General features: G+C 31.0%; 1 protein-coding gene across 1 annotated transcript in view; it reads left to right on the top strand.

The window, feature by feature from the left end:
• LOC107437211 (BAR/IMD domain-containing adapter protein 2) overlaps positions 1 to 25,357 on the top strand; it is a 114,027-nt gene that overhangs the window by 40,686 nt on the left and 47,984 nt on the right. The window contains exon 3 of the mRNA XM_043043135.2: positions 12,233 to 12,325. Coding sequence (XP_042899069.1) covers positions 12,233 to 12,325 — 93 coding nt within the window. The remainder of the gene's footprint in view (positions 1 to 12,232; positions 12,326 to 25,357) is intronic.

Genomic DNA, 25,357 nt, shown 5'->3' with positions numbered 1-25,357 from the left:
AATGAATTGTTAAAATAAATTAAAATAAATTATTAAAATGAATTGTTAAAATAAATGAAAATAAATTATTAAAATAAATTAAAATGTTGATACCACTGGAAATAATATTTTCTGAAACTATGAAAAATCAGTTGCAGAAATCTTATTTAAACTACACTAATTACCACAGTACAAGTAGTACGTATTGTCAAAATTAATTAAGCGTCACCTGTGTGGCGGCTTTCTGCATCCCTGAAATAAATGAGCACCTTTTTTTATTCCAATTATTTTACGAATATTAATTAAACATTGTTATTAATAATAATACGGTGATTATTTGTTGTTTCCCCAATCGAATAAATATCTTTTCTCCATTAAGTTATGTTTTTACTTTAATTAATACATATTACCAACATTAATTAAGCATCATTGACATCAATAATAGTATTATTATATTTTAGAGTCCCCTTTTACGAATAAGTACTTTTAAAATTTTAACAAAAATTTTATAATTTTCTAGAGAATCGTATTTGGCAACTAATAAAAAAAAAGTCCGAATTGAATAGTCTGAATCAATTTTCTAAGTTATTTTGGGGGATAAGGGGTTTTCCACCAATTTCATTTTGTACTATTAAGCAATATTAATTAAAAATGAGACCGGCACTGTGTAGATCAACCCCTTATAACTGTATGTTTTCTTTCATTATACCATCACATTTTGGTTTTCGGACGATTATTATTAGTTATTATCAATTGATATTAAATTTCATCTTATGATACAAAATAAAATTTGTGGAAAACCCCTGATCGTTTTGAGCTTTCTTTCAAAAAGTACATAAACTGCTTAGAATACTGCTGGAAATTTTTTAATTTTTGCCATATTGAAATCAAACTTTTTTCATTAGTCTCCAAATACGATTGACTGCAAAATTATAAAGAAACTTTTTAGATTTTTTCTGCACATACGAAGTATTAAAGAATTACCTTAAATCTTATATCTTGCGCACTCTTTAACAAATTTCTTTAAAATTTTAAATTAATAATTTTGTAATTGATTTTAATTGCTCCAAAAATTATGAATATTCAATAAAATTAAACATAAAGTTACAGCAAAAAACGTGAGGTAAAAAAATTAATGTTTTATGAAAATTTTCTCCTTAAATATTTACTTTAGGTTTGCGAAATTTTATGCAATTATTAAAAAGAACATAAAATAATAACATGCATAAAATAATCATTAAAGTATTGCTTGAGAAATTTCAAAAAAATTTCAAAAACTAAAATTGTTGTCTCTTCCATTATTGTACGGTAGTGTATTTATATTCTATAACTTACTTGAGATTTGAAGTTCACATATGTGTTCCTAAAATTATTAACCCCGGTAGTAAATTATGTATTTTGTTAATCTTATGACTTATGTCAGTAAAATAGAAATTTGGAACTGTAAAATATTTTTTTGCTGCATTTCTTTATACTTCAGTGGTGACTAGGGTGTTAATAATACATTTTGTGTGTTAAACGGTATTTTTACTACTTTTTTTACACGCTTGATTCTCAAATTAATATTAGACTTTCCTAGAATAGGGAATTTCCTTAATTAAAAATCCATACCCATTAATTACCGGACCACAACTTAATTAATTAGTTTGCACCGCAGACACATGCAAGAGCTGTTAGACTAATGAGAATAAGGCGTGCAACATGGCTTCCTTAAATATGACGACTTACCTGTCAGAACATGTTTGCGACGTGGCTTTATTATATCAGAAATTTAATCTGATTAAATCGTTAGAACCGTGAAGTATTTTGCGGTTTCAAAGCGAAATATTTAATGCAGGTGTGTTGTTGGAGAAAATATGTGTTGCGTATTTTGCGGTGGCAAGCCATCCGGCTGCCTGCGTGTGAAATTTGATATTAATTATGATTACGTTTACTACTTCACTAGATTTCAATTTAGTATATTTTACAATTGGAGAGGAAAAACACAGTAAAATTTTCAACAAATTGAAAAGCATATTTATTATATTTTTGCATTGCTTATCCTTTTAAGATTGTTGTACAAAATATTGCATTCAATTCCGTAAAAGTATAAAAGTTGCAGAATAATATGTCAAGTGAGGCGAGCCGCGCATCATGCGCTGTGATATGAATGAACAAGCACTCACAGTTGATGAATGGATTAGCTCAATTTTATCAAAACTTTTCAGGGAGACGTGGTGGCTTATGGGGAAGAGCGCCTTCCAATGAGATGAACCGGGTTCGATGGCGAGTCGCTACGAATTCCGCACCCGGCTCGCACCGACCACAGTGCCAGTGGTAGACGGATTATGAGTTATAGTCTTCCGGTCGTCATACTAGTCGGTGGAAGTTTTCGTGATTTTCCTCTCCATGTGACGTAAATACTAGTTAGTTTCATTAAAAAGTCTTCCACGCAGACAAATTTCTCCCTATACTTGATACAAGAGTTCGCTTGTCTTCAGGATTGAGTTCAAAATCACAAGGCTACGAAATTGAACATTGGGAGTCGTAAACTCAAAATTGCGTCGACTGCTTAACGACGGTTATAAAATGTATTTAAAAAAACATTACAGTAAAATGCTATCATTTTAAATATTTTATTGAAATAATTTGTTTAAATTATGTCAGAAAGAATTAAGGATACATTCAATATAAGTACTTGAAATTGGGACTTATTTTGCTTTAGTACTTTTTAATGAAAGCTGCAAAGGGTTATTTACTATTTTGAAAAAATTAGAAATTAATGTAGCTGTAATTAGCTGAAAATAAAGATGATCACAAAATTTCTGGTGCTACTCTAAAAGCATAGGAGGGTAAATATATATGAGGGTAAATCGGCAAAAAAGTGGGCTAAACTACTTGTACATAAGATTGCTAAAAATGATAGCTTAGAAGCATCTTATGAACCTTGTATTGATGCATTATAGCTAGTTTCATAATTTTATACTATATGGATTAATAATTGTATAATTTTATATTATATCTTTCAGATTGCAATCATTCTGAAAAACTTAAATGTAAAAAAAAAATAAAAAATCCCTCGGAAGAAAATCTTCTTTTTTTTTCCATGCAGTTGTGACAATTTAGCAAGCGAAGCGAGTTGTTCCTTGATGTTACTTGAAAACCTAATGCAACTACAAGAGTAGTTCCTTGAGTTTCGAGAATTGAGGGTGTGGTCCTTTAGTTATTATGTTAGTTTGTATAATTTTAATAATAAAAAAATTAAATTGACGAATATAAGAACTTTTTTTAAAACGCAGTGCTTTAGGTAATAAAATCACTAGTTTGGATTAAGTACAAAGTTTACTTATTTAAAATATTTTTTTCTCCTTTAAGTATGCACTATTTTTTTCATTTCTTATTATTTTAATTCTAAAGGGTTATTATTCGATGGAAATGTGTTTTTTCTGTCTAAAAGTTCTTTAAATATCACAATATTCCAGATTTAAATGAGCAACCTTTGTACTAAATCCAAAATAACTTTTAAAAAGAAACTCGGTAAGTTTTTTTAATAAGAAAAAGTCTCTTTCTTAAAAGCGTTTAGTTTTGAGATCTTTCTAACAATATCAAACTTGTCTCATTTATCTTTTTTCCATTGAATTTCCTAGATTTTGAAATCAAACCACCTGAGCCACAATTTAAAGTTGAACTCTTTCAAGCGTCGACGAATAAAGGATCGGTTCTGCATATCCATGACCAATTAGAATGCACCCCGGTTGACAGGTTATTGGCGGAATCTTTTGTGCCGCTCGGGATATAATTGATTAGCGCCACGGTAAACACAGGTTCCAACTTGTTTAATGAAGTAGACATTTTTATCGCTGCCTTTTAACGATTTTGATGTTGGTGAGCCCTTACGATCAATAACTCTCCTTTTTTTCTTTAGCTTTTCGCTCTCTATATCCACACTTATCTCCCTCTTTAATTATTCCTTCTTTCGCATAACAGTTCACAAAGTAAACTTATGGCGATTGGAAAGATGGCTTTAATGCTGGACTGAATGCGTTCAAATAAGTTGATTTGGTTTTTCTTTGTTCATAATCAGAATTTTGGCGCCTACAATCCTTTATCTTCATTTTTCTGTTGCAGAAGGACGCGTGACAGTGGTAAATATTTGAATTTGGGTGGTGATGAATATATTAAATCATCGATTTTTCGATTTCGGATAATATAAATCTTGTTTTATAGAAGAAATGCGATTACTAATAGCTGGGTTATCTGTGCGTGATTATCATGTACTGATATTTCTGATAAGTTTTCATGCGAAGACATCGGTTAATGAAATTTGCTTCAAGTGTTGCTTAACACTTAGCAAGAAGTTACATGCATAAAAATATGTTTTTGAAATCGCAAAATGTTTCCTTTATACGATCTTTCCTTCATACGATACGAAACTTTCATACGATCGCACAAATCCGTATAATTTGTGCGATTGTATGAAAGTTTAAAAATTTATCAAAGCTATTTATGTTTCACTCTATTTATCAAAGATATCTCAATCGTTATTAATATCAATTTCCTACAAATACATATGATTCGGAAGATAAGTATTCAGTACTATTATACTCGGTGTATAAAATCTTTTAAATCGAAGTTTTTTTTCTTCATTTCCAATGACAAGAAATTAAAACAAATACAGTAAAGAAGGCGCAAAAAACATAGAAACACAAGAAAAAAGAAGTTATCACCCCAGAAGCTCTCTAACACGCCAATATCTTGCGGCTATATAGTCAAGTCCATGAAGTGTTTTGCAGTAAAGGAGGTGTTTTCTATTCATAGGCTTTTAATGTCACAGATGACAGTAAGGATAGTCATAGCCGGGATAGCCAAGCAGGACGTTAGGCCTATGTCCAAGAAGTGAATTCAATCCCGTCGGCCGAAGACTAAAGCCGAAGAAGTGTAGTAAATAGTGACTGGTACACGTTAAATCTGTCAGGTCAAAAAGTCCTGCAGGTTCCCATAACAAATCAATAAATCTAAGGGTATTGAATTGAATATTGATCATTCTTTGGTTCAGGTGAAAATTACGGTCTGTGGAGGAATAAATGGATGTATGAATGAGTTCGCCCTATAAACGGGTTGCGACGTGTAAGTGACTGAAATCTTATTCTTAACCGTAGATGGCTCCACTGAAAAACAAGAAATGAACTCCCTGCTTTAAATTTGCTTGGTTTCGCCAAGCAGGCTTACTGATATTTGGCAAGTCGCATTAGAGACAAGGACAAGGAAGGTCATATTTTCCCCCTAAATAACACTGGTGTTCGCCCAAACAGCAATTAAATCGCGTGCCAAAATTCGTTGAGAACTTGGCCGTGTAAAGTGTTGAACGGAATACATCACCAGAAGGTAGGTCTACGTTGTGCTAGGTTATTAAATTGAAGTTGTAGCTACAATATCTGGCAAAAATCACCCCCTAAAGCAAAATGACGTGAAGATGTTTTTCATAGTTTGACCTAGATCCTTTAGTATTTAGTGAAATCTAAGATTTATTTAGATGTTATGAGAAATAATGCTCTTCCAACTTTATGGCACTATTTTGAGAAAGGTTCATTTTACTTAATGCAGGCTGCTTTATTCAAGCATCGGGATTTATGCAACCATGGTTCGATAAAACGGATGCTCTAAAACTGGATTTGTTTTCTCTGAGAATCCCAAATCCACTTTGAGTCGAATTGGAGGGCTGACTAGGTAGCCAGCCATATCAGCCATCCTCACTGTTAACACTCACATCAGCTGTGGTATGAAGTTAATTCCTATGGTCACTTACCTGAGACTGGTGGAACATCTCCCAAGATGTGTACAGATTGTCATTTACCCAAAAAGAGTACAAACAACGCATTAATACAGTGCTGGAAAAAAAGCCGAGCAAAAAGTCGCTAATTATGAAATACCTCTGTTATGGCTGAATGGGCAAATTTATTTTCGACTTGCAAGTGTAGAGCGTAATTACTTTGCATGACATTCTTACTTTTATTCCGCATATCATTTAAACCATGGCAAAATTGACATAATCATTGAAAAACAACTTTTAAAAAATTTTGAAGTCTATACCAATTACGTCAGTACTAAGCATAAAACAAGCGAGAAAACAGCTTCCTCCAGTACACGAAGCAAATCAGAGTTGTATTCATCTAGAATCCTAAGGAAAAAAAATCAAACCGAAGGTCTTGCAGTCCTCTTATGCTGTCATAGTAGCTCAGAATAGTGTAAATTAAAGTTATAAACGCCTCTTATATTGTAATTCCATCTGCTGATAATTGAGAGAACATCCGTCTAGAAAAAGGTGAATAAAAGCAGATTTTGATAGGTTGCACGCGCAATACAATGCAACAACGTAGAATTTTAGCTTTTAGAGGAATGGGCTTGAATGGTTCTCAAATGTAAAGAAAAAAAATAGAAAGATCCAATGCTGCAGCAAATTATTACCTCAGGAATCCTGAAAGCTATAGCAGTATTGGAATTCAAAAAGAAAAGAAGAAAAAAAATTCATCAAGGATAGAAGGACGAGTCTGGAAACGGGCTTGTAACGGTAGGATGTCATCTGCACAAATTAAAAAATGAAATGCAGTTACCATGCAGCAGCTAGAAAATTATTTAATTAATGATCAGAACATATAATTTAAAAATATAAAAGGAAAACCTTCGCATACTAAATTACGCGAATATGCTCGTTTAGCATTTGCAAAGAGACATTTTAAGAAAGGTACGGATTGGAGTGAAGTGGTCGTTTTTGGTGACAAAAAGTTTAATTTGGGATGAACCAGATGGCTGTTGATATTTTTTGCACTACTTACGGACTGGACCACACTTATTTTCCGAACGTCAATAAGATTGTGGATCCGTTATGGTTTGTGACGTTTTTGCAGCAGGCGATACAACTTCAATTACAAACTGAAAATAAATACAATTATGTATCAGGATATATTGGAAGATATTTTTTTTGCTTCTTGCCTTTCTTATGACATCCGGAGACTGGATCTTCCAACAAGACGAAGTGGAAGTCCGTACTTCATATTCAACTTAATCCTGGATGAAAGCAAATGAGATTAAATCCCTTGAGTGACCATCTTGCACTCAGGTCTGAATCCGGCAGAAAACCTTTAGGGCGTATTAGTAAGAGACGTTTACAATTCTGACCAACAATTCAAGAGCACATTGGGCATGACTACTGCAATCGAAATGTCCTGGAACAATATTTATAGGGGATTTTACGAAAGCGAGATTGATAGATGTAATCGAAAATAAGATATGCCACATTGATTACTGATGTAATAATTGTACCAACTTATTTTGTGCTGAAATGTTATTATGACTCATAAAGCAATGTGTAATCTATTTTGCAATTAATTTCATCTTGCTTTTGATTTAATCTTGTCATAATCGATGGATATATTATAAAACCAAGTCCTTTCATTTTACGTTTTATCACTTTCTGCAGTGGCTTTATACTTTTTCCAGCACTGTATATACCTCAGAATTCTCCTAGTTGGTAACACTAGGTGTCCTAATACTTTTGATAATGTAAAACAGCAAATATGCGCTTGCAACAATAAAATCCTGCCTACCGCTTACATAAATTTTAATCTATAATAGCTGAATTAAATCCTTAGGAAAATTAGAGTTAACGTTGCACGCAAGTCAATATGTGACACACAAATGAAACAAAATTGACATTAAACAAACTTTGTGTAGAATCTGCGGTTCTGAAATTAAATGTGTTTTGAAGCCATTTAAATGGCCCTTGCGTTATTCTTAGAAAACAACTTATCCTTTATGAAAAGACATGCAACTGAATTCTAATTTTTAATGAGAATTACGACTAAAAGTTTTAAATTTGTCCACATTGTAATCAAAGTCATCGATTACTGGTTCAGCTCTTTAAAGGTGATATCTGATGTTCTTTCGTCAAGGTAAGATGTAGAAATATATAGTTATTCCTTAGAGACGCACAGCAAAGTTCCAATTGTTCCTACTGCTTTTTTTGGATTTTATATACTAGTACAAATATAATTCCGAAAATCTAAAAGATTTTTTTTGTAACTACTAGTGTTTTATATAATTAAATATTGCCAAAATATATTTTTGCTCGTATTTAAACACTAGAAAAATGGATAATAAGAACTCTGGTGTTCCATTTGTATGAAAGAGTTTTACGATTTGTGTCATACGATGGCGTCGATGGGTTATACCTTTTAATGTTGGGACTGTTAGGCAAATAATTGGACAGGTGTTAGACTTTTTTGATTATTAAAGCTTTTCTTGTACGAACAATTTGAATGTTAGTTTTTTCTTGCTCAATTTTTAATTTTATGTTTAAAAATATTTTTCATAATTTAAATTTCGTAAGTTTGGTTAAGTTCAGGTTTGTGTTGGTTAAGTTTAGTAATCATTCAGGTTACCTTTAAACTTATCAGTTTCCAGAGAAAAAATTTTGACATTATTGGTTCCTAATAAATTATGTATTAATTAATCTCGTATTTTTAAATATTTGTAAGTTGAACAAGTTTATCTTCTCTCAAAAAAAACTGATTACAATAATCTTCTCTGACATGCAAGACATTTATCGAAGCATTAATTCGACTGTTATTTATTTAATAAAATTCAGACATGTTCATTTAATTAAACAAGTGTCATTGTAATCAATGTTAAAAGCATTTCTTAAGGATTTTTTTTTATGTTGCAAAATAAATCAGTTTAAAATAATTACGCGAAGCTTTATTAAAGCTGTTCCTTTTTGGGTAATGACTTCTTTTTAATTTCAAAGGAATTTAGCAACGAAATCGATTTCTACAAAAGATTATTTAAAATATTTTTGTAATGAAGAATGATGAGATATTTTGTAACGCACATATTTTACTAAAACATATTTACTAAAACAGAACTGTAAAGTTCGATTTTTTTTGGGGATGGGTAGTTTCATTACTTAATATATGCTATCCCCTCTCTTTTTAAAAATATCACAACATGAATCTTTTAAAGTTAAAGTTAAGTTAAAGAAATCTTTTAAAAAAATTGTCAGGAGATTTTGACGGTTTTACCTCTGCAAAATTTGAAGTAGTCTGTTTTATGTCTGCAACCTGCAATCCTGTCTGAAAATATCACAATGCTTTTCATGTATACATATAAAGAAATATTGTTTACTTTCAAAACTATTTTAATGTCAAGTGAAATTTTAAAAAATGTCACCTCTGCAAATTTTTTAAAAAATCTCATGTTCTATTTATTATTTATACGATTCGAAAGTTTCTTAATTCATGTCAATTTTTAAAAATTATAATTGCATCAAAATATATTAAAATTGGATCGCAACTATACATTAAAATAAGTATAAACAGAGCATTTTGCATTCGTTAGCATGGTACTCAAAGCTTACAATCCATATAATTTGAAGAATTTTTTATTTTTGTTCCTTTAGTGCCACTGCCCGGTACACATTTGACCTATATGCCCTACACTGATGCCTTTGTCCCAAAGTGGACTGATCGTTAAGACACGGTTCCCAGAAGATCACCGAAGTCAAGCATGACTGGTTGCGGTCAGTGTGAGGGTGGGTGTACACTTGGATCAGTCTGCGTAGGGACCGAGGGTGTGCTGTATTGGTCCTCGTTAAGCTGTTCTCCCGTAAAGTGCTCGACTTCGCGTGCAGGTCGTTGGGCTACAGAAGCGGGGGTGCCATTTCCTCTGCAGGGGATCAAAATTGTGATGGCATGTTTTCGGATCATCGGATGTCTTTCAGACCATCGCAAATTGGCCCATTGTGCAGCTCTAGTGTGACCTAAATCAACTATAACAACAACTTTCATTAATGTTTTTTTTAATGCAAATGTCGCTGCCGTAAATTCCTTTGCCTGGTATACTCTACATTGACGTTTTTCTTTAAGGTCAAGTGCCTCTGCTCTATATATTCTGCACTGATATTTTTTTAAGCTAAAGTACCACTGCCGGTGTACTATATAGGACTGCACTATAGTAGCGCCACTATTGATCCATAAAGTCGTTACACGAGTAGATCGCATATTGAAGCAATACTAAAGTATATTTACTAGTATAGGTTCGGTTGCGCGTGGTATTTTTTTAAAAATATTTTTATTTATTAAATGATAAAATTGTTAAACTTTTATGCAATGTTTTGTCCGTATTTTCTTTTCTTGGAAAAGTTTTTAAAAAGTATCCCACAGTAAAAAGAAATTAAATTAGATTCACAAAAGATATGAAACTTTACATGGTCACAAGAGTTATCTATTCTGTGAGAGCACTCATCATGATTTTTGAAAATGAGTTATTTGCTTTGAAACACTAAACTATTTAGGATATTTAGGGGAAAAGAATGGACATCTAGTGTAACGACGTCAAACTTTTTAAAGAATAATGCATTATAGACTCTTCATTACATAAAAATAAATAATATTTTTAGGTCACTGTTTAATATTTATAAACATATTGAATTCATATAATGCAATATTAAAGGAGTATTGCTTCAAATCCTTCCATGTATTTTAAGTTACGCATCATCATTTATATTAAATATGCATTTGAATGACAGATCAACATTTGCATTTGAATTACAGATTACATAAGTCAACTTTCATCAATCAACACATTTTAAGAAAGAAAAAAGTCGTGCAATGTATTTGACTATTTCTAATTTACATTTGTCAAATACAGTTTTCGAGTTCTAGTGTGAAGATTTTGTTTTCAATACATAAAATAGATCCGCTAAGTATTATTTTCAAATGGTTTTGAAAAATGGAAAAATAGTTTCTTTTGATTTTTTACTAGAATAATGGAACAATGTGATAAAAAAAAATGGCGTATTTGAAATATGTCACAAGGCTGAAATAAATGAACCGCGACTCATAAATATGTTTAAACTCAATACATCTTAAGGGAGGACAATATTGTGATTTTTTTTTCTTTCAAAGTGATTTATTTCTTAAGTTAAAAAAAAATATTTTTCTTTGGATTACTTAATTCCTTTTGTCTTCGCATTATTTCATTTTAAAAATATATCGAAAATAGTGTAATAAAATTAATATTTCGCTATTAAATCACGTCTATAGTCGATAAATTAACAAACTATTAGTCAAACTAAAATTTTGCATGCTAATAAATTTTTAGTCTTGCATAAACAATTTGAAATATATAACATCTCTCACAGCAAAATAACTTGAACTCTCATTGGACCAATATTTACGAATCGTGGCTCAACCAGGGTTCAAAAAACCAATATTTTTCTTTTGTTTTTAACTACATTTTTACTTGTTTTCAAGCAACAAGCATAGTTAATTGCAACAATTCCTTTTAATTCAAGTATATTGTGAGAAAAATCTAAATTTTAACTATTCTATATGATAAAAGTGGTAAAAAAGCAAAACAGAAAATTTTTTGTTTTGCCAATTATAATCTTCTACTTGTTCTTAATTCGCTTATTGATTAAAAAAAACTATTATAAATGCTTTTGAATAAACTATAATCAGTATTTTTGCTTTGTCCATTTTTAGCTTTTTGTTCTTAATCTGTTTATGGATTTAAAAAACATATTATCCAGTTTTTGTTTCATCGGTTTCAATCTTCTATTCGTTCTTAATTTATTCATGTGTAAAGAACTGTTGAAATTATTTTAAAAACGAAACAAAGAAATTCTCAATTATTCCGTGTATTGTAATTCTATGTAGACGTCTTTAATAAATTATGAAACTCTGAAAAGTTCAGTTCATTTTTGAATAATCATTAAACGCAGATATAGTATTTAAATCGTTTGGTTAACAAGATTTTCTAAATTCTTATATTCATTACTTATACCTTTTAATAATTCCTATATTCATTACTTATACCTTCAAATAATTATTATATTCATTTTTATTACATTATAAGCTTTTGCAAACCAATGGTCGCACATATTTTAAAATTTTTTTAATACAGCAAACAGCTCACGCAAGTCCTCGCTTTTCGTTTGCTTGTTTTATTCACTTCTTAATAATCGTTAGATTAAATGCACATTTTAGTATAGTATAGTATTTAAATAGCTTGTTTTAATAGATTTTCTAAATTCTTGCATTTATTACTTATACCTTCAAGTAATTAATTTTCATTACATAATAATTTTTGCAAGTTAATGATCGCACATAATTCAAAACTTTTGTTATTACAGAAAACAATTCATGTTTACCACCGTTTTTTTATTTATGTGTTTGTTTGAATTTAGAAAAATAAATGTTTCTTTTCTCTCCCGTAGGAGCGGTGGCAGCATCTAAAGCTTACATAGATGCTCTGGGAAAACTAGCTAGGCATGCTCACCAGGGCACTTGGGGCGGCTGTACAGATATAGGTAAGTGACAGACGTGACAAAATTACTGATCATCCAAAGTTATGATAAGAAACTTTCTTTCCCCAAAACTTTTCTTTTTTGAAATTGGACTGGGGAAGGAAATAGTGGTAAATAAAGAATAAGCATTCCAAAGTTGTGAAATTTAAGAATTGCATTTATTTTTTAGAGGAAATTTTTTTAGGTTTAAGAAAAATTGTTCGGTGATTGTTGGTAAAGTTTTATTTAATGAGCGTGAACCAAATTAAGTTTTTTTTTCAAGGGATTGTTTACTTTTATAATGTCTTAAATCATTCGGTAAAACTTTTAACAAATACTTTTGCATGAAGTTTTGAGGCTAATATGTCACTATTTGGAAGTTTTGTTTATCTAATACCCATGATTGCTTTTATAATTTTTTTCTTCTCGATGATTAGATTGTTGCGTGAAAATTACATAAAAATATTTAATTGGGTGCTTGCACTTCAAGAAGATTACAATACCTACTCATGTGACATATGACGTCAGGGCCCGTGAATCGTTTATAAGCAAAATGTCGTGTTGAAGTTGAGCTAAGCTTCTCTTCATAAGTTAGAATGTTAATTAACGTAAAGTTAATTAAATCCGTATCACACATTTGTTGAAGTATAATTCTTCTTCGTCTACGCCTTTGATTTAACTTAGATTTATTATTTGTTTACGTATTTTATTGTTATCGTGATATATTTTTATTTGTGTGCCAGGCAACTTCATGCATAATTAGTTTATGTTCTACATGACTTCATGCCTGCCTTTGTGTTAAGTGAGAAATATACAGTAAAAGAATGGAAATTTTTGTGAAAGAATCTTCGTGAAGGAATATAAAATGCGTCACCAAAGAGAATTGACACTTGAAGGGTTTGGCTTACTCGAAGCAGAATAGAAAGAATAGTTGCTAGCATGAACAAAAGCTACGTTTCAACAAGCGATGAGTAGCGCGATACCCACACTATATCACTTGCAGGCATCCCATTGAAGGACATAATTTCATTTTCAAAATTGGTGGCAAAATTTACTAGTTCTAAAACATACTTCTATAAAAATTAGGATTCACACAAGCATTTTCTTAAAGCGGTATCGCAATGCATTTTGGATGCAAAAAATTCAACGCAATAATTGCTTTGTGCCTTATTGCAATACAAATAATCACTGATTGGTAAATATTAAATATTTATGCTCGTATGAAGGTTTAAATGCTCAAATGCGTTATTCCGAATACGTCGGTAGTAGTAACATCGTATTTAAAACATGGATATTTTGAAAGCGATGAGGAAATTGCCGGCACGGAAGTAAGATAATTAATTATAATAACCGCCGAGAAAACGATTAGAAAATGATGTTGATTTACAGCTGCATAGTTGTGAATTGAGGGCGTCAAAAAGTGATTAATCAAATTTGAAGTTTAAGTATTGAAATAACATATCGTTATTTGAAAAACTAAGTGAAAAAGATGGCAAAAACGAAAAGTAACTACCGAGAAAATGGTCGGAAAATGATGTAGAAACACGATGGAATAGTAGCGAATAAATCATACCAATAGGTGAATACTCAAATTCGAAATTTGTGCGTCGAAATACGGCATTAAAAAATCGAATATAGAACTATAAAATTTAACAATGCTTTACAGTTTTGTATTCATCGTTTAAATTTCATGTGTTGACTGGACACAAATTTGAATAAAGCCTATAATGAAAGTAAATATAACTTATTTACTGTTTAATAATCGTAAAGCGGTTAATAAGTTAAAAAACCCTTTAAATATATTTATCATAAAATGTTAAGTTATAATTAATAAATACCACTCTTAGTTTTAAGCCTTTAATTTGAAATGAAAATCATTATCGAAACCGTAATAGTACCAAACGAAGAAAGGATAATAATTAAATAATGCAGGTAAATACTGTTAAATAGAAGNTTCATTTGATTCTGATGATTCTTTCATGGTGTTGCATTTTCTACAAACAGCAGTTTAAATGTAACTTATTTACTGTTTAATAATCGTAAAACGGTTAATAAGTTAAAAAACCCTTAAAATATATTTATCATAAAATGTTAAGTTATAATTAATGAATACCACTCTTAGTTTTAAGCCTTTAATTTGAAATGAAAATCATTATCAAAACCGTAATAGTACCAAACGAAGAAAGGATAATAATTAAATAATGCAGGTAAATACTGTTAAATAGAAGATAAGCAAATGTTTTACAGTTGAAGAATACTTAACTTAAATTTTGATGTCAAAATACTCTTTACGATTCGATGTTTATTTAACAAGATATCTTTTCAAGATTTTTATTTGCGAACGATTTTTAAGAACTAATATGGATTTATCATAGTTAAATACTACTACTTTCACTAAGTTGTATGGTTGGTATCACAGGAGGAAAAGTTAGGTCCTTGTTGGGGAAGACGTGTTCGACGCCCATCCATATCTATTATTCAACAAACGGTCTTTTGATTACACTGGAAATGGACTTTCCCTGCTCCGTTATAATGCAAAGAAGAAAACAACTCAGCTGCCCTCTCTGATACTCTTTTTCGTTATTTAGGCATTGGAACTTCTAAGAAGGATCGTTTGCTGCTTTCTATCTGGAGAATATTCGATTTTTAATTTTCATTAAGATTTCCTCGTAAGTAATAAAATTGGCTAAAAAGAATATTAGAATGTATCTCATTTGAAAGGAAGCATTTCACATTGAGACTGAATTGTAATTTCCATTAGTATTTAAACTGTTGCAATGGGGATAACAGGAAAAAACTTATTTTTTTTGTTCATTGTTTCCTAATTCTTTTATTTCCGTTAGCTCTATATGCATATAACTACGAGACAAAATATTTTGAACTTGAAATATACTTCTGCTTTTTTTTTATTATCATATTTTTTAGTTTCTCCATATTTTTAACGTCTGTCTGCTTACATAACTAAATTTATACCATTTAATTTTCTATCATTTTATGAAAGCTGAAAATGAAATCAGAAATTTTTATTCCCTTATTTACATCGCAAAAAACTAGCCTAAAACGTTTTTTTTTTTTTTTAACTACTGCGTTTGCTAGTTGCAATTTTCATTGGAAACATCACGTAAGCCCTTTCATCAGTGAGGCAATTTTGCATTCATTTAAGACACAAATGTATTTTACAACAGTTTACTGCTTACACCATAGACTGAAGTGCTTTACACTAGTAAGTGATAATAAACAGCCAGCTTTTGGCCAGATTTCTTTCAGATGAAATTACCAAAAGCTGAGTACAATTATAATTCTAGAAAATTATCTGTCTCGAATTTGCATGATTTGCACTTGTAGTGATAATAGGAAAATAAATATTGTAAGCAAAAAGTACATTTAGCCTTTGATTCATTTTAACCGTTGTTTATGAAAAATAATTGGTCTTATAAAACTTTAATGTTTAAAAGATATAAATAAGGCTTTGAAGAGATTTAAATTAAAGTTTTGAAAAAGTAATAAAAGAAATGCCAGAAGTTTTAGTTTAAAAAAAAACAAATTAGTTATTTGTAGCTATAATGTCAATACGAGTAATTTACTCATTTTCAATTGTCTAACGAGCGCTTTGAAAATGAAAATGTTCACAGCCATGCTTTTTATATTTTCCACATTTTTTTATATTTTTAATACATGTTATTTTTTTCTGTTGCAATAAGTTGTTTGCACCAATAAATAACATTGATAAATTTATTAATTTATTTGCTTTTTTTACAATAGTTTGTTTTTGCGAAATATTACTGCTCACGCTATAGACGACAGTACACTTTTCTTAAATCTTCTGCTTGCTTTATTGCAATTCAAGACATAAGCAATCATTTTTTTAAACATCATTTCCTCTTCGTAATAGATATTGTGCCCAATATGGATGGCAATATATTTTTTTAAATTCTTTGTTACAATAGCTTGTTATTCGGAGTGTAAGCGTCACAGTAAAATTAATTTTTGTTTTCGCAATTGCTTGTTGTGCACGCCTTAGATGGCTATTCTTTTCAGCGAAGTCTTTTCTCTTTGTTTGCTTTGTTACAATAGCTCCTTTTTTAGTTATAGTTATTTTCTTATTTAAAAATAATATTTTTGTTTTCGCTTGTTCTTTGCACCATAGACAGTATTACTTTCTTCTTACTTCCGTAATTTTTTTTCCATCAACTTCAACAAACGTCTCAAACTGTTGATATTTATACAACTCCATTTTCCAGTGGATTAAAAGTCACTCAAACCACTACATGGAGGACAGCCTCTTAATCAATAAGGCTGACTTTATCAGATTGAGTTTTGATGGATTTATGTTGGGAGGCTTCCTCACTTTCACCCATATCCATCCGTCAACTCTTGTATAATTTAAATGCACTCCCCAAAACTTAGTTTGAATTCTTATGAGCGATATGTTTCCATGATACAGAATGGGAAATTGATTAACAATACAGCGCTTTTCATGCTGGGTGCGCATTAATGATGCATTTTAGGTTGAGTGCATTGTTGCATTTTGATTTAAAAAAATGAATCCTCATTCTTTCAAAGTTTGACTGGTCTCTTTAGCATTTATTTATGAAGTGGGATTGTAAGATACATAATATTTCGTATTTGAAGAAGATATATTTTATTGAATCCTCTTTAAAGGTTAAAGCATTAATCATGCGTGCGGTTATTTTCTAAAGTGGTTTAACTCCATCTGGAGCTAAAAAGTCGATTTTTTTTACAATTTTAATTTGATTACAATTTTAATTTAAAGTTTCAATAAATTATAATCGTTTTTGGTGATGTATATTAAATGAGTTATATATATTGTTGAATACATCACCCACATCAATATACCTTTACTAATATTTTTAAATTATTCTAACATTAACACTTTAAAGCTTCCCTCTTATGCAATAGCGTTTTCAAAATTAACGGCGCAGAAGAGAAAATGACATACTCGCGCGTGCGCGACGTGTCACACTTTTACGAAAGATGACATTTTTACTTTAGTTTCTTCCTTAATATTGTTTCTAGATAAATACTTAATAAGCTTTCCAAATTTTTCTATGGATAACTGCACAATATACAGAAACTTTATTTGTTTCATAGTAGGTAAGTCTTTCCAAAAAACGTCCACCTGAATAATTTGAAAATGTTGCTTTTCATTATATTTCTTCAAGTGCATACACATGCATCACACATATACGTGTTCCGTATGTAATACATATTAAGAAACTCATAATTATGCCCCAACATAAGGAAATCAGGGTCCGTAGCTTTTTAAAAAGTGCTTAAAGGTGCTTATTTTTGAGATGCGTTTTTCAAAAGCCCTTAAAGGTGCTTTAAAAAAAACAAGGTGTTTTTTTTAAAAAAAAAGGTGTCTTAAAGGTGCTTAAAAGCCCTTTTGATTTTTCAGCCTGTTATGAGTTAGTAGTATCGTGGAGGTAACATGGCTGCATACTTTCTTAACTAAAGGCATGATTGTAGCAATGTGATAAGCTTTGCGCACAGGCCGCACTTACCTACCAAGCAAGCTGGTACCCATTGACCTAAAGCTGAGTGGGCTTCAAGCCGCCACTGAGGATCGAACTCACACTGACAGTTCAGTGCTTTAACGAATAAAATATCGTATATTTGTGATTACCGCTAACTAATTAGCCTTTTTGAGATCAATCTTTTGAACTGTTAAAATTAGAACAAAAGTCATTCAGGGAGATATTTTTTATTTATTTCTATTTTTGGCTCACAGCACATCTTTGACTGCTTTCCCTTTCTCATTGGAACTTTTGTTTACTTTTGAATTTTGATATTTTATTTTTGAAATTTTTGTTTACCATTAAAAGACTCCAAAAATGGCTCTAAAAAACAATTCATGCCACTTTTTCAAATTAATCGAGCATGGCTGCTCGAATTTTATAAGTTTGACTTTTCATTTTTATAAGTAACGAGAGTGATAGTTTTAATCAATTTTCTGCAGACAGTTTTAGTTTTATAATTATAGTATGCTAGAAAATCCTTTTCTTCCGTGATTAAAAGCCATTAAGATATCGTAATTCAGAAAGGTCAATGTCATATTTTTGTTACTTACTGTCTAGATTGTTTCAAAAAATAAACATTCATACTTGGATGTTTAGTTTAAATATTTCGATTGAAGTGCTTTTCGATAGTTCGTTCAACTTCAAGAAAAATCAAGTAGTAAGCGCTAGTTTCGTGTTATATCTAAATAAATTTCTTGAATTGCTTATTCAAAATTTTTGTAAGTTGTTCAGAATAAAATTATAAGTCACATTCTAGTGGAATTTATATTCCTTATTTGTTGATCATTGGCAATGGTTTAAATATAATCATTTTTCGATGTTGTGTATCATACTTTAATTTCACTCTTTTCACACTTGACTTCTTGACTTGGTTTCTTGACTGTGTGATTGATTTATTTTTTATTCTTCTGTTATAGTTTTGTCATTTTCTTAATTGATTAACTTTTCTCCCATAAAATTGCACTTTAATATCTAGTTTTAGAAAATATAAAATAAAAAAGATTCAATCAACTTATATTTAATTTGTGAACTTTTTTTATATAATTCATTTTAAAGACATGGAATCACACTTAAAAATAGCTGTTTATTTTCCAATTTAAGTTTATTGATAATTTTTCAATATTTTAATATTGTTTCGATGAAAATTTCTCAATCTAGCTAGCAGAATTGTGGACAGTTAACATAAGGTTTTTTCAGACAATTTTGAACGGTAAAAGACGTAGTTTTTAGAGAGTTTTTCAAGATAACCTTCGCCTCCCTACCATAAAATCAACTCTACCATGTATCAGGAGTATTATATCTAAAACTTTTATTCACTATACACTTTTTAAAAATAGATAATGAATTAATATTGACCAAAATGTTAAAAAAATGCTTTTTTTTCAATAAAAATTTATTGATACGAATCATTTGTCTCAAATATTAGTTCAAAAATTATTCGGTTTTTAATAGGAATATGCTAGTTCGAATTTTTTCATTTTATTCTAATAGAGTTATTCGAATTTTATGACGAATGTATTTAAGATTCACGCGTTAATTTAAGTGATTTAAAACGAAATTGCTGATTTGAATGTAATACACGAATCAGTACATTCGTATCGATTTAAAACGTATCTGTGAATTGATAAATGTATTTGGTTTGATTAAATTGAATGATTCATTTTCGACAAACTAACTTCGCATTTTACGTCATTTACAAACTTTTATGAATTACATTGCCATCTTGTGTTCATTCTTACTTTTATTCATTTATGCACAATAAAATGAGTACTTGGCGATGACTGTTGGCATAAAAAGAGTGAAATCAGCTCTTGCAGGGCATTAAACTGTGGGAGATCTTTTTCTTAACGCCAACAAAATTCTTCAACCTAATCAAGATTGAGGGGGTGACCCTTAATGCCTCTATAAAAATGCTGTAATTTTGTATTACAAGCTTGCAGTTAAAGCGAAGTCCCCGGGGGATTGTGGGAAGGGAGTGATCTCTAAAGGAATGTTCGAAATAGAGGGATGGAATTCGATTAAAGTGACCATTAATAGCGGATGGAAGGATTTTATATCGGAGACGGAATGCTTTTCTTGTAATTGAAGGCTTGTGGAGCTGATTTGTGACGTGATTTCTCTGAGTATATTTGCTTTAGGAATGTAAATAGTTACACAACAGAAAGAAAGATAAGATCATTTAGTGGATCAGTTGGTTTGTTTGTGAAACTGTTTGAAACTGCCTTTGTTTTTGAGCACACTTAGATATTTCGACATTTTTCTTTATTTATTTGCTTTTACTTCAAAACCTGTTTAAAACCACTAACACTTACCCTCCAATTTTTAAGGTTTGTGTGAAATATTCTTCCAGTAGTAGTGACCTAAAGCAAAAATTTTGAAGCAAAAAGAGTTCTTTAAAACTATTTATCAGAACTTAAGAACATATACATTTGCTCTTTTGACATTTCATACTTTAGTTAAATTCGTTTGAAAAATGTATTTAATCCTGCATTCAATTTAAAAATATCCTGGACTCTGGCTCGTAGAGCAAAGGACCAGTATTGGCATTGGCTAATTGCTTACGCAATTTTTCATTGAACCAATGCTCGCCATTCAAGTCGTGGATTATGTATGTAATTGATTTCGGGCCACGAGCCCCCTCACTGTTGCTTAGTAAAAAATGCATAATTTTATTTTTGATATAAAGAAAACATACCATCCAACAATAATGTGATAATACATGGTCACATAAAATAACATGGGGTGTTAAAAGCTCTATTACACGTGTGATCGGAATATAAAAAAAAATGGCTTGGTACACATATTCAGCATAGTATAAAGTTTCGATTTCTTAACAGAAAAATCCATGTGTTTTTTTAAAGGGGAAAATTTGGCTGTTCTAGCATGATACCAGTAATAAATTAATATTTATCAACTGAAACAGTAAATAATTTTTTCATAATGAGTAAATAACTTTTTCATCAATATTTATTTATAATATACAAATGGGATTTAATGTAACAACCATTCTGATGTTCTAATAATTGCATGCGGCATATGACATTTTCAACAGAAGCTCGCCGGAGCTTATCTGTGCATATTCCTCTGACATGCAAAGTAATTGGATACCTTTAAGTGACGTCATTGTAGGTAAATCGTGGCATCTGTTGATTCAGAAACCAATCAGGTTCGACACACCGTGATATCACTTACAGGTATCCAATTAAATCTAATTTAAATAACATTGTTAGGCATAATCACTTAACTTCTTCTTAAATGGCAAGTACTCCATTCTGTCTTTAAAAGTTCACAGGTCTACAAAAAATTATGCTTTTCAAGTATCTCTTTAAGCTTTTCTTATACTGAAATATTCAATTTTTTTTGCTTTGTTGTTGACAAAAGCGTAAAAATTTTCCCGGTTGCTGATTTTTTAAGCTATTTTCCTAAAATACAAATTAAAATCCTCTTCTCTACTGAGTATTTGTGTCAATATTTTTAACATTCCCATCAGGGCAGTACGTGTTAACCTCTCACGTTAACACCTCATGTTATTTTATGGGTGTTCCGTATATGACTGAAATTTCTAATTTTTTATAGTTATATTTTATATGATATTTTTTTATTTATATTTTACGATTTTATATTTTTATTTATACTTATTCTATTTTAGTTATATTTTATATGAAAATTTTAAACGTCGAGTACATACATCATACGCACTGCGATAGAGATTTGGTCGGACGTGTTAACCTTGAAATTTGGCTTGTAACAATGCTGCCAAATGTCGATGTGTGTTCTGCCTGTTGATCAGGCTTGAAAGATTGGAGTATGAAGTTTTGAATTTAAACGACAATTATTGGCCAAACAGAAGTTTGAACTACAACGGGTGATAAATATTCGTTAGAAATCGGTTGTAAATATGTAGCAAGAAATGAGTGGGGGGAGGGGTTCATTTTTAAATTAAACGAAGAGATGTGTTATTGATCGATTGATAACAGAATTTTTTTTTAAGTGAAAGTGAGTTAAATAAATGGATATGATGGAATATTATTTTAATACGACATGTTCTTTTAAATGAAAGGGAATTAAATTAATAAATTAGACTTTCCATATAGACATGTGAACTTGCAGAGAATTGGTTTATTGAGAAAAGTCAGGAATTATGTCAGGAAATGCCATTTATCATTTTTCAGATTATGTCATTTTTAGCAAAATTGCTGAAAAAAAATCTTGCTCTAATCCTGGAAAAATCTAGTAAGAAACTTAAAAAGAGATCTATTTCAAAATTGACGAGAGATTTTTGACTTTTGGAGAAAAATGTGGGATTTATTGGAAAAGAATACTTTTGAGTAAAAGTTAAAGAAAAAAAATAAATAAAAAGACATGTGTGAAGTGTAAAAGAGATGTAAAAAAACTGGAGTTCAAAGTAAAATACTAGCCGCAAGTCGCCATAGAAACCGAACAAGAATAACTTTTTCTTTAACTTTTTTTTCACTTGGTAAAAAAACGAATGAATAAATAGATGAATAAGCCAATGGTTGAAATTGCCCGGTTAAAAATTGTGCGAAAAAGTAAATAGAGGAGTGAGTGAATGTGTTTGAATCAAGAGTATATGCTATTTTCTCGTTTCTTCATTTTCAAAGCATTTTTAAAGAATAAGGACGTGTAATGAAAGCAAAATAATGATGATTAAATTAGAGAGTAAATGAATGAATCAATGAGAAAGTAAATGAATTAATAAGTAAATGAGATAATGAATGAGGATGAAGGTAAGTGAGAAAAAAAAGAATATATAAACGAAGAAACGCTAGAAATAGCGAAATAAATGAGATAATGAATGAGGATGAAGGTAAGTGAGAGAAAAAAGAATATATAAATGAAGAAACGCTAGAAATAGCGAACAAAAAATTTCAATTACTGAGTAAAAAAAAAATTAGTAATATCAACTTCTTGTTTCCTTATTTTTTAAAATTGGTTTCCTTAAATTCAATAAAATATTCTATGATATCATCGCACACTTTCTCTCTCTTTTACCAGTATTTTACCTAATACGCTCCTTTTAGCATTTTTACTTTCATTCTTAAGTTTGTTTAAATTTTAGCCTTAAAATTTGTTCCTCTATGCAAGCTATACGCTAATCTTCTCATAATGATATCTTCCAGTCGTGAGCGTTAAACCCTACCAGAACCTTTCATAGGGAAACAAACAAAAATCTTCTTGTAATTTCTTTTGAGAATTTTCTGAAGTTTTTCTATAAATATAAGTGTGACTGGTAGTTATAGGATTATTAAAATATAGATGTTTGGACAAATATTGAAAGATATTTTTTCAGCGTTTTGTAGGAAAATAATGGATATTTGATTGATTGAATGCGGATTCTATTTGTTTGAAAATTCTCTTAATGTCACCTCCATTTTTATTTCTTCTGCGTTCTCTTGAGAAAATAAAAAATGAAATGCCTTAATTTATTTTTTATTTTTTAATGTGACTCTAGCATTACTTTAACATTTTCTTCCACCATTCTTTCAAAGTAAAAGAAAGGATATCAGATACTGTACCTCTGTTCTAATCCTAATTCGAACAAACCACAACACCCTATAAATTGCTTCGATACATTTACAGTCACTATAGAAATCCTGTCTCTGCATGCGGTTCTCTATATAATAGCGTGTGCCGTGTGTCATCGACACTAACCGCAATATCTATGTCCGGCCTGGAGTCCGGCAAATCCATTGTTAATGAGGAAAAGGGGGAGATCCATGTGTCACTTAACTTCTCCTTTCCCCTCTTCCCCTCACGATGTTGTGCTTCCTCTTTCTCTATGGGTGCGTGGGTGTGGGAAAGAGATTGATCTTGAGCATCTTAGGGAAGAAACATCCTTTGCTTTGACAAGCGCGTAATGGAGACAAGGAAGCTGGGCTTTTGATGGAGCATCCTGGGTGGGATGCTGAGAGATTTCTGGGCACCCTCTCCCCAACCTCTCCAATTAGTGGAAGAAAGGCAATCAGGTGGAAATGGAGGTAGATTTGTTTTTTTTCTCCCTCCTCGTCGTTTTGTTACATGAAAAGCCAAGTAAAAGGGAAGAAAGTAACAGAGAATTATTTGCGCAGAACTGCTTAGCCCTTTTAAAGAACTATTTAACCAGTATTTAAGGTTTATATAGATTACGTGACTGAAATTTAACATTTATTTAACGATGAAACACAACTAAAAAATCCAGTTCCAGTGTTTGGTGTATGAATAAAAAACCCATTATTGCAACACTGAACCATTTGGACATAATTTTTTTAAAAACCAGGGAAAGAAATTAAAAATGTAAGGTATTTTAGCAAGTTTGTTAAAAAAATATAAAATCTATATAAAGAATTTTTGAACTTGCATAATTTTCGGGCCTGGTTACCCTGTTTGGTAGAGCGTTGGGTCCATCTCCAAGACGTCGTGAATTCCACCCACGCGTGTAGAAGACTTTTCCCCTCTCGATCCCCTGAGCCACCACGGCTCAGGGATTTCACATTTTGCTTTATAACAGTCATTGAACAGCCGACCCAAAATTTTTTGGGTTTACGACAACTAATGTCGAATATACGACAACAAGAAACTCCGTAGCGTTGCCTTGTAATTTTGAACCCAATCCATAAGATAAGGAAACTCCTGGGTCAAGTATTGGGAGAAATTTACCTTCGTGGATCACTTTTTAAGGGAAACTAACCCGCATTTGCGGAGCACGTGGAGGGAAACCACGAAAGCCTGTCTGTAGCCCGTGATCCGTCTACCATTGAGGATATTTTACGTCAGCACTGTGGTCAGTGCGAACCGAGTGGGATTCGAAATCTGTTCACCTCTTTGGAAGGCGAACACTCTATCAACTGGACCACCAAGGTCCGTGATTTCACATGATCAAATTCAATAGAACATGTCATTACACACGTAAAAGGTTAAATTCTCAAATAGAAAACTTGGATACACGCAAAATTATTTGGTGCTGAAAATATTATTCGTGGCCGTGATAATCAAGATTTTACCACACCCGTATCATTTTGCTAATGAATTCTAATCTAGAGTACAGCTTTTATTTTAACTTCTTTTTTGTTCCCTTTCACTTTACATAGAAGATGGTGTCAGAAGCGAAACTATAAACTAAATAAAAACGTCGACACTTCGATGTGTTACAAAAACTATCCACATTGATTTTATTTGTGATCTCCTCACTCAAGGAACCAAAGATAAAAACGTGCTTTAAGCTCTCAGTAAAACTCTTTTTTTGATTAAATAGAGCTGTAAGATTAAAAATATGGACGGTAAATTTTAAATAAATAAAAGAAAAAATAATCTTGTGTTGTTTACTAACGCAAACATGCGTAATGCTAATCCTATAAGAAAATTCGTTTCTCACACATCCGGCCGCTATAACGGTTAAAAGTAGAATGTTGTTACAAACAATATGACTATTTTTCACTGCAATGAGATGAATAGTATTGGAACGCACCGGTTCCACAGACCGGATTAAAGGGTAGTTCGTATTTATACTTATGTAGTT

This window comes from Parasteatoda tepidariorum, chromosome 2 (assembly GCF_043381705.1).
Source record: "Parasteatoda tepidariorum isolate YZ-2023 chromosome 2, CAS_Ptep_4.0, whole genome shotgun sequence".
NCBI classification, from domain to species: Eukaryota; Metazoa; Arthropoda; class Arachnida; order Araneae; family Theridiidae; genus Parasteatoda; species Parasteatoda tepidariorum.
The sequence above is the reverse complement of the archived record's forward strand: the minus strand, read 5'-3'. Positions and strand labels throughout refer to the sequence as shown.